The 10,606-nt window shown below is 45.7% G+C and overlaps 1 protein-coding gene across 1 annotated transcript in view; it reads right to left on the minus strand.

The window, feature by feature from the left end:
- Window positions 1–1,678: 1,678 nt before the first annotated feature.
- Window positions 1,679–10,606, minus strand: part of LOC135105619 (uncharacterized) — a 14,449-nt gene continuing 5,521 nt past the window's right edge. The window contains exons 5-17 of the mRNA XM_064013986.1: window positions 10,013–10,123; window positions 9,644–9,810; window positions 8,551–9,481; window positions 8,213–8,316; window positions 7,723–7,909; window positions 6,992–7,121; window positions 6,076–6,229; window positions 5,432–5,668; window positions 4,979–5,126; window positions 4,277–4,470; window positions 3,778–4,015; window positions 2,890–3,381; window positions 1,679–1,918 (exon numbers count right to left, since the gene is read on the minus strand). Coding sequence (XP_063870056.1) covers window positions 1,815–1,918; window positions 2,890–3,381; window positions 3,778–4,015; window positions 4,277–4,470; window positions 4,979–5,126; window positions 5,432–5,668; window positions 6,076–6,229; window positions 6,992–7,121; window positions 7,723–7,909; window positions 8,213–8,316; window positions 8,551–9,481; window positions 9,644–9,810; window positions 10,013–10,123 — 3,197 coding nt within the window. The 3' untranslated portion in view covers window positions 1,679–1,814. The remainder of the gene's footprint in view (window positions 1,919–2,889; window positions 3,382–3,777; window positions 4,016–4,276; window positions 4,471–4,978; window positions 5,127–5,431; window positions 5,669–6,075; window positions 6,230–6,991; window positions 7,122–7,722; window positions 7,910–8,212; window positions 8,317–8,550; window positions 9,482–9,643; window positions 9,811–10,012; window positions 10,124–10,606) is intronic.

Here is a 10,606-nt window from a genome sequence, read left to right on the forward strand (position 1 = left end):
TAAGCGAAACAAATAATAATAATAAAAAAAAAACACACAAATATAAATGCACTTCTTTACACGTACGGTACACGACACACACACACACACACACACACACACACACACACACACACACACACACACACACACACACACACTCTCATTGGGCCATCAACACGAGAGAGTTAGGTATATAAAATGCGCCGCTGTTGCAGAAAATCGAAGACGAGTGAAGGAGGGAAGGTCTTACATAAATCCAGCTGAGTTATTGGTGGGATTAAGGGAAATTCTCGCAGTAGTTTCCTGCACACACGTATACAAGTAAACTAATGCACAAGTGATATACTGAGGTAAAACTATTATGCTAGACAACTGGAATCGGGAAGAATCGTACACACACACACACACACACACACACACACACACACACACACACACACACACACACACACACACAATGAAAATAAAGCGGCGTTCTCGGGACATACACGAAATACTACACATACATACTTACATACATACATACATACATACATTACAGAACGAATTAATGGACAAACTACATTAGTTCCCAGGAGACAGGTGCACGTGGCAACATAACTATAACTTTAAGAGCACGCGCGGCTAACTTAAGTAGTGAATGTAAATGTGAGAACAATAACATGACAATGAGAAATGAAACTAAATGGTGAGTGAGAGAAAAGTGTCTTGCAGGAAAGGAATAAATGCGTACGTATACTTAGAACAATACAATGATGCAATTATATTAACAGTGATAATGTATATATGTATAACCATCGAGAAGAGGTACAGTACTCCACCCACTTACTATATATGTATACCAGACACTTCTATAGGACACACGGACAACAACTGCTGTATAATATCTGCTAAGAAATACATAGAAATACATCAACTGCCGCAGCGCTTACACGAAAAGATACGAACCGATAAAGGTGAACAAGAGAGACGCTTCGCTTGACGGAAACTATTAGTTCTAAGACACGCACTTCTATCAACATCTAACTACACCGTATCCTCTGCCCAGTCACCTTCCCGCACCGCACTGTACCACCTCCACTGCCACGGTGCACAGTGTTCATCGTCGTCACCTGAGCAGTTTCTTTAAGCATTTTAGTGCACCACAAAATTTGTCTTAACGCTCAACTACCACGTGAATCAAGCTAACCACCGAATTACCAGTCTCTCTCTCTCTCTCTCTCTCTCTCTCTCTCTCTCTCTCTCTCTCTCTCTCTCCACTTTAACGAGATAATTACAATCTAACATCACTTTAACATATATAATTTTATACATTTCACTTCTCAAGTCGGTATAAATTCTAACTGACATATATAAAGACAGATCTGTTCAACTAACTGCACACACATAATGTTATTCAGCTAACGAAAACCATCTTCTGAACTACATTAATTCAGTAACTTTATATGAAGTCCGCCAGATGATGAAAATAATAAATAAATAAAGTAAAACATTGGAATCACAAAGGAGAGAGAGAGAGAGAGAGAGAGAGAGAGAGAGAGAGAGAGAGAGAGAGAGAGAGAGAGAGAGACGCACTGCTTAAAATATAATAGCGGCGGTGGTGACGTCAGTCCTTCCCAATGAAAGCTGACTCTAGTGAAAGTGATAACACAAGAAGTATGTCGTAGTAGTAGTAGTAGTAGTAGTAGTAGTAGCAACAGTAGTTGTTGTTGCTGTAGCAGCAACAGTTGTGGTGGTAGTGGCGTGTATATCACTAGGGTGCAGGAGGTGGTGAATCAGGCGACAGTAGTAATAGTAGTGGAAGTAGTAGTGGCAGTAGCAACAGCATCAGCTCAAGTGGTGGTACAGGTCCTGCAGCACAGTTTGTTGTAGTACTTGAGGCGGCAGAGGCGAGCACGGAATACCAGGTGGCAGTTCTTGATGCGGTCAATGCACACTGTTGGGAGGTGGAGAAGGGAGACATCAGTGAGAACACAGGAAAAAAAATAAAAAAATAAAAGAAAGATGCAACAAACTTTCAGGCCTCCACGTGGCAGTCCCAGTACAAAACATCTTAATTATTTCGACATACCTACGTATTTTCCCCATTCATACATATGTCTACCCTTTTAAAACTCTGTATTGACTTGGCACGATGAAAGAGAGAAGAGAGTCCGGCCGTATGAGAAAGGAGATGAATGAAGACGAGTTAGATGACGTGTGTAAGGAAGATATGGGGAAGGAGGAATGAAGAGAAGAAGAAAGAGCGAAGGATTGAGGAGTGTAAGGCAAAAAAAAAAAAAAAAAAAAAAAAGAAAAGAAAAAAAAGAAAGGATGAGTGAAAAGGTGACAGAGGTGGAGAGTATAGGAGACAAGGATTAGAGGTGAAACTGTGTAAGGGGAGAAGGATAAAGAACATAGGAGACAGGATCTGAAGTGTTACTTGGTAAAGAGAAAGGATTAGTATAAGGGGAAACATAAAGACTTAAGGGAAAAAATGGTGCAAGTGTGAATAAAGGAAGGGACTGTATGACTGATTTTTTTTTTTTGCGCTGGAATAATGAATAGGTCAATTATCGCCACAAAAAGCAATAGTTTGAATGACAAATATCTCCAAAACCTAAAGATGCAAGGATAGTGAGTGCTGTGGAGAGGAGGGAGACCTGTCATGATTACTCTAGTCCTATACAAACAAACGAAAAAGTAAAAGTAAATCAAGTATAAATGAAGGGATAGGAATAAAGGGGAGAAAACTACTGAAACGGATGAATAGGGAAAATAAATCATAGAAAACGGGAATGAGAGAAACGGTAGAAAAGAAAACGAGACATTGGAAGGGTAAACTAGACAAAAAACTACCGACTCTGCCTCTGACTGACCGTAAGGTGATGGGGTCCCTCAACTAAGTGCAATGCAGCCTGTACTTACAAGGCTTCTGAGAGACGGCAGTTATTCTCCTGTTACTATTACTGGCAGACAATGCTCCTTCACTCTCCACTCTCCTGTCCTTCTTTCCTTCTTTCTTCCGCTTCCTCTTCTTTCTCTTCTGCTTCTCTTCTTCGCGCTCCTGCTCCTCCTCCTCTCGCTGCACCAGTTCCTCCTCCGCCTCCTCTTCTTCCCCCTCGTCAGCAAAGGACTCGTCACCTTGTGCATCTCCTTCAGGAAGATTACCAAGGTTGTCTTCAGTCGTCTCATCCAACTCGTTTTCTTCCTCCCTGCCTTGTACCTCCTCCTCTTCTCCTTCCTCTTCTTCTTCTTCCTCCTCCTCCTCCTCCTCTACCGTTACTGCCCTTAAAGGATCTATATTTTCCTCCTCCTTCTCTTCCTTTTCCGCCTCCTCCCTCTCGGCCTCAGTCATCTCTGTTGTCTCCCTGCCAGCTTCCCCCGTGTGTCTGAAGTGTCCTGAGGCTCCCGGAGATGCTGCAAACAGAGGTGTGAGTATTGGGGGTATAGTGAGGGAAGGGAAGGGAGAGAGAGAGAGAGAGAGAGAGAGAGAGAGAGAGAGAGAGAGAGAGAGAGAGAGAGAGAGAGAGAGAGAGAGAGAGAGAGAGAGAGGTGAAGGATAAAAGTAGAAATTAAGCTAAAATAAATGAATGAATAAATACATAAATAAATAAAACTAAGAAACTATTTTATTTGAGAAATGGATGTTAAGGAATAAGTAGAAATATGTCATTAAATAACTAAAAATAAATAAATAAAAAAGAACACTAATTGACATAGAGAAAACGAAAAAAAAAAACAATAGTTAAAAAAAAGTTCACTCAAAATTACAAAACCATTTTCATCTAAGGGAGAACAACAAACAATACTTACTTTCATGCCCTCCTTCGGTGCCTCCCTCGTACTCAGCGGACTCTGAATTGCCTAGAGCGCCTTCACCTTCAACGGGGGCGTGGGCGGGGCGCGGGGCATCGTCGGAGCAGGCGTGGAGGTGGCAGGGGCGGCGGGCGTCGGGCTTGGTGGCGTTGTCACAGTCCGGAGAGGCGTGGCGGTGCACGTCCAGACAGGTCACCTCGCGCCGCTGTATTCCGCCGCCACACGACGTAGAGCACTGCCAGGGAAGGGAGCTTGTGTTTGTATGTGTGGGTGCATCTCTCTCTCTCTCTCTCTCTCTCTCTCTCTCTCTCTCTCTCGTGCAATACAACAGTGTTTTTTTATGGCGTGAAATGCAAGCAGTCAGGCAGTTAGTCACCCGATCTCATTTTCTCTCTCTCTCTCTCTCTCTCTCTCTCTCTCTCTCTTAATGCACTATCTATATATTTACCTCTCTCTCCAGTACCACACACACACACACACACACACACACACACACCTGCGACCAGCTGGAGGTGTACCAGACAGGCAAACATGGCTGAACGTTGCACTCCCTGTCGTCCTGAGGCCTCTCGCTCCCGTGGCACTGCGAGTCGCCCACCACCTTCCACCGCGTCTGCACGTGGATGACGCACAGCACGGGCCGCGTTTCCCGCCCAGCACCGCACAGCTCACTGCACTCACCCCACGAGCCTTCATTGCGTGCACGAAAGATGGAGATCCGTGTGAGTTAATGCTTACCCACTTATTCATCATGCACCGAGTGATTCATTCAGTCTGGTTATGGGGACAATTCCATCGTTCCTTCTCGCTGACACACTGTTTCTCTACTTATCCCCAGTGCAAGTAAATTTCAGTGCTCCTACGAGTGTCTCAATGTCTCGCCCGATCGTTACCATCACTCTTTATGATTTCATTGCAAGATAAAAGCCTCACCCAGCCCTCTCCTCTCCTGTCTGTCTACCCGTGTGCTCTAAACCATCCTAATATAGGTTCTTAATTAATCTCTCCACTTAGTTAAGGCTTCAATCAACCTACTGAACTCATCTCTCTTTTTTCTCCGTTTATTTCAAATCATTCCAATAAAATTATCTTTCCATCTAATTTCCTCCATCTCTTCATATAGTTCTCTCCATCTTTCCATCTAGTTAATTCCATCTCTCCATCCAATCCCCTCTATGCTCCATCGCACAGTACTCACCAACAAACCACTGGCCTCCGCAGCCAATCAATCCTGTACACGGTCTGGTGGCGTCGGGTCGTTCTGACGCGGGGCAGGAGGTCTGTGTGTCGCCTGCCAGGCAATGCACTCTCCTCGTCTGCACGCCTGCCCCACACGGCTCCGAGCACTGCAGGAGCGTGGTGGTAGTGGTGGTGGTGATAGGAGTGGAATACCAAGTTATTGTAATAAAGTGGGGCATGTATTATAACTTTACGTGGCAACATTGACAACTTTCTATTTCTCAGAAGACCGAGCACACTGGAGAAGGTTGAACTGCCGTGACGACTCCTAACTGGAGCAGCCGAGAGAAAAAAGGAAAAAAGAAAAGAAAAGAAGAAGAAGAAGAAGAAGAAGAAGAAGAAGAAGAAGATTATCCAAGCAGCTACATGAAAACAGCATCAACTATAGGGGTTGTCTAGACTCAAAACTCACCTGTTCAGACCAAGAAGAGAAAAACCAGGTGTTGGTGGCGCAGGAGCCCATGTCACAAACCTCCTCCCTCACGGGCCGAGCGCCGAGGCTGCAGCGGTCGTCAGCCACAGCCAGGCCTTCCACGATGCACGCCACCTTCCTGGAGCGGGTACCCAGGCCACACGGCGCAGAGCAGTTGGTCCACGGCCCCGCCTCCCACGTCGGGTTGGTGCTCCTGCAGGGTCCCATCTCACACACCTGCCCCATGGTGATGATAGAGGTGTGATTGTGGTGGGTATGTGGTATTGGTTCTCTATTCTAGATGTAGGGAAATATAAGTGGAAGAATGTAGTATCAGGAGTACTGCTGAAGTATTTGTGAAGACTGAAGAGATGTAGTTGAAAGAAAATAAAAATCTTGAGCATGTAAACGATACATAAATGAGAAAACATCTGAGTAATGAGGAGGTGAGGGATGAAAGCGGAGGGCAAATGCATCGGTGAAGTTATTAGGAGAATGAGAAGAAGAAGAAGATGATGATGAAGAAGAAGAAGAAGAAGTAAAAAAAAAAAAAAGATAATAATGACAATGTTAAAAACCACATCAAACACAAAAAATGAAAAAAAAAAAAATCATCACCAAGACAGCATTGCGGGAACTCAAACCTGCGAGGTGGCGACGGTGGGCGGGGAGCGGCAGGAACCGTCTGGAACCGTGAGTGTGAGGGTCGGCGACACCACACGCTGGCACACGGTGGGTCGAATCTGCACCCCCATGCCACACGTCACGCTGCACGGCCCCCACTCGCCCGGCACCCACCTGGAGTCGTGAGAGAAGTGCAAAGCGAATGATGCTGAAATTAACTGAACGAGTGAATATTTTGGACGAGTGAGATTAGTGTGCCGAATGGGTAGTGATGAATTGTTCGATGTTACATACGTAGATCTTTTTGTTGAACGGGTACCCATCTTAAGTAATCATGGCGGAGTCCTGTTCTAGTCTTAATATTTCTACAGACAGTTATATTTCTTTTTTTTTGTATTAGGGAGACAGGCCAAGGAAGAGAATGATAAAAAACGCTAGCACATGTTTTTACCCCCATAAATAAATAAATAAATAAATAAATAAATAAATAAATAAATAATAAAAATAAATAAATAAATAAATAAATAATTGAGTAGGTCAAAGACAAAGTTTAATTTATTTTTTTTCAGATATCTTGATGCTCTTCTTGCTCCTCTTTCTCCATCTACTACTACTACAACAAGAACCACTACTATCACATACAAAACGTAAAATATTTTCACCATACGTATTATTATCACCATTCATATCATCCTCAAGACCAAATCTAATCCAACAACCACAAAACTTCCCACTGAAGCACATCAAGCCAGGCTACAGTCTCCCTCAACGGTCCTCAAACAACTCTCAACAAAATATCAAGGGAAAAAGAAAGCAGAAAGATTCCTTCACAGATTAGCCTTCTATCCTGCACCTTCCCAACCCCGAACCCTCATAGAAGTTAGTCATTCTAATGACTCCCAATGGTCCTCTGTGGTTCTCATGCCCTTTACTCACTCTGCAGGACAAGGGTTCAGGTTGCACAGAACGAAGCGAGCATCAGGACGTGGCAGATGGGAGCAGCGACGGTCCGCCACCACCTTCTTGTTCCTCTTCCTCTCGCATGACAAGATCACTGTCTGGTTGCCTGGTAAGGAGAAGCAGGGATTGTTTATATGGATCACAAGTGTATAGTTTGTGTTTTGATTGTGTTTATTCCAATGCAATTTGACTTGTATATATATATATATATATATATATATATATATATATATATATATATATATATATATATATATATATATATATATATATATATAAAGGGGCAAATTTCACGGAATATAGCACAATTTGATATCATTTAGAAAGAATATATTACAAACTAAATTCTAAAGAGACACTTTCATGAGTGGCGAGAACGCCGGGCTGTCGTCATGGAGCTGGTGAGTTGCCATATAAGTTTAAAAAGTAGCAGTTAACAACCACTGCATAGCTATGTTACCTGTACATTTTCTTCACTGATACATACAACATTTTAATTTGTCATTTGCTTACTATTTCCTGTAAGGCTTTATCATAATGCCACACGGCGTCACTCGAGCGAACCGAGGAGGGAAAGAAGGAATGAGGCCCACCCAGGCGAGCGGCTCCCGCTACACACACCTTACACGTTAATTTCTCGCATATATATAACTATCTATCTAAATATATACCTATCTGTCTGCACTGCGAGGCGTGCGCATACGTACCTCCACCACAGGGTCTGGAGCAAGTAGTAAGCCCCTTTTCAGCCCATTGGAATCTGCCTCCTCGCACTCGTAGACGCGTCCTGTCCTTGCGCCTGTTCTTGCCGGGCCTCCTCTCTCCGTTCTGTTTATGGCGGTGGCGGTGGCGGCCTTCTTCCTCACCCCTGATACTCGAGGTCCCGGTGGAGTCCTGGCGTAGCAGCAGGAGGGGATGAGCATTCAATATGAGAATGAGTTTAGGCTGAACTTTGAAGGCAGATGCATGAGAGAGAGAGAGAGAGAGAGAGAGAGAGAGAGAGAGAGAGAGAGAGAGAGAGAGAGAGAGAGAGAGAGGGAGAGAGAGAGAAAGCGTGCGTCGTCCGCCTTGATATGAGTAAACGTTTATGTCTGAATCTGGAGACATAAGAGTTGTAATTTACTGATATTATACATTAAAAGCAATATAAACACCGATTGCTAAGACTGGGGACTGAGGCTGCGCGCGATGCCTCACCGTGGCGTTGGTGGTGGGCTGCACGGCGGCCTTGGGTTGGGTCAGCTGCACGTCAGGATCGAAGGTGGGGAACTGCGAAGCCTTCCCTGGCACTTTAGTTCTGCCTGTGAGGGGCAGACCAAGGCGCGGGGAGGAAGGAAAAGAATATGTAAGCTGCCACATCTAGGTATCTGTATCTCAAAAGAGAGTAAATGTTCCAGAAACTTGTTACGTATAATCATAATGAACATTACTACAGATATTCTAATCAGTTATGTTAAAGCAGCATTCCTGGAAGCTACGAAGTGGCGGTGACTTGCAGAAGTTTAACACTGGTTCCGTAATTTGCCAGTACGTACTTTGAGTCCCTTGAAGGCCGTGTCGATGGCGGGTCCTGTGAGTGGACACAGGCGCTGCGGTGGTGGCCTTGCCTGGCTGCACTCTGTGGTGGTTGGTGGCCTTATACAGCGTTTGTCTCCCGCCGTCCCTCGAGGCTGTCAGGAGTCTTCCGTCCCTGCCGCTGCTCTCGGAGCTGACAATCACTTCCCTCTCAAGGCCCGGCAGTCCTTTCCCTACACCTATGGACGACACCGTGTTGCCTGCAGTGCCCCTCGGGAAGGGTTGACCCTGCAGAAACGGACTCCCTGGGACCGGTGAGGCACGTCCCCTCTCCGGGGAGCTTAAGCCGGGCCTCCAAGGGCGAGGGAGGGACCCTGTGCGTGAGGGGGTGAGCGGCGTGATGGGCTGGCCGCGGGGAATCACGCCAGGGACTCTGCTTGGAGTCCTGGAGGCTGCGTCCACTGCCGAGCCCTGGGGCATGCCAAGGTAAGGCGGCCACCTTCTCGGTGTGCCAGCAGGACTCGTGGCCAAGCTGCTGTGTGGGTTTGCGGGATATATCGACACGCTGCTGGAGTTGAATCCGGAGGAAGGCCCCAACACAGGCTGCAGCACGGGCGTCAGGGGCATGAAGGTGTCTGTGGGCCGCCCACCACTGCCACTACCGAAAGGAAACACTGACCCCTGGCCGGGATTCCTAGTACCGTAGCCGGGAGTTCTGGAAGACAGGTTGGGGTTGCTCGGGAAGGGTCGACGCTGTCCTTGAGTGGATACCACGCTGCTGGCTGGCAGTCCTGGCAGTCCTGGCACTGCTGGTATTCCTGGCACCGGTCTGGTCCCCAGCCCAGGTCTTGCTGCACCTGGGAGGCCCACTGCTGACGGGTTCCCGCCGTACTCGGGTAGCGGCACGCGGTACTCGTACTCGATTCCCGGGTTGGGGCTTTGTGAGATCAACTGTTGGCCGGAAAACAATAATTAATTCTTGATTTCAATAAATACATGAGATCGTCGACTGAAAAAAGTTACCCATTCAATTTAAGTCTTTCCTCATCACACAAGAGAAAACGGATCTTAAAGCGACAACTGTTGTAGACTTCTACACAACACGAGTCTCACCATAAAATCAACAGGTTCTCTTAGTGGGCCTGGTGCTGAGAGCCGCTCGCCATGCTCCTCGCTGCCCGGCGTGTAGATGAAGGTGGTGCCGCCTGCCTCGTACTCGCCGGCCGTCTTGATGTCCCAGTTTCCGTTCAGGATGTAGGTCCCGTCCGAGCGTCGCAGTGCTGGGGGAGGTAAGTGGCGGGGGTCGTAACCTTCCGTTATACCGTACTGGGGGGGGAGCGTGGTGTAACGTAAGGCTGTAGTGGTGGTGATGCACATCAAAACAACACACGTTCTCCCACCCCCACTCTCTCTCTCTCTCTCTCTCTCTCTCTCTCTCTCTCTCTCTCTCTCTCTCTCTCTCTCTCTCTCTCTCTCTCTCACCGAAGTAGTTCTTGGAGGGCTTCATCTCGGTGATGGTGAGGTTACACACGCCTGCAGGCACTGGAGTCACCAGGGAGTAGCCGTAGGGCAGCGGGGAGCGGGTGAAAATGCCTGCACAGGAAGAAAACGGAAGGAAAGTGGCTGAGTGTTACAAAAAAAAAAAAACCCGTAATCTCCACCCCTGTCTTTTAATCTCTTATGTCCGCCTGAATTCCAGAAGAGTGTTTTGAGAATTGTTTAGACCCTCTATGTATATTCTTAATTTTTTAGTGCTTTCCTTTTTACATCTCCCATATTTTGAAACGCTTAGGAACTACTTGCACATGCCACATAAGTGATTAGGCAGGTTTTCGTGGGTATTTTTTGCCATTCGTGCTACAGGAACTGTTAAACTATCACTGGAATCACAAAATCATCCTTCAAAATCCCAATGACGTCCACTAAAGCCACAACCACAACCTGACGCGTTTCCATTCAAATTTTGCACTATATATATATATATATATATATATATATATATATATATATATATATATATATATATATATATATATATATATATATATATATATATATATATATATATATATATAT

This window comes from Scylla paramamosain, chromosome 1 (genome assembly GCF_035594125.1).
Source record: "Scylla paramamosain isolate STU-SP2022 chromosome 1, ASM3559412v1, whole genome shotgun sequence".
Classification (NCBI taxonomy): Eukaryota; Metazoa; Arthropoda; class Malacostraca; order Decapoda; family Portunidae; genus Scylla; species Scylla paramamosain.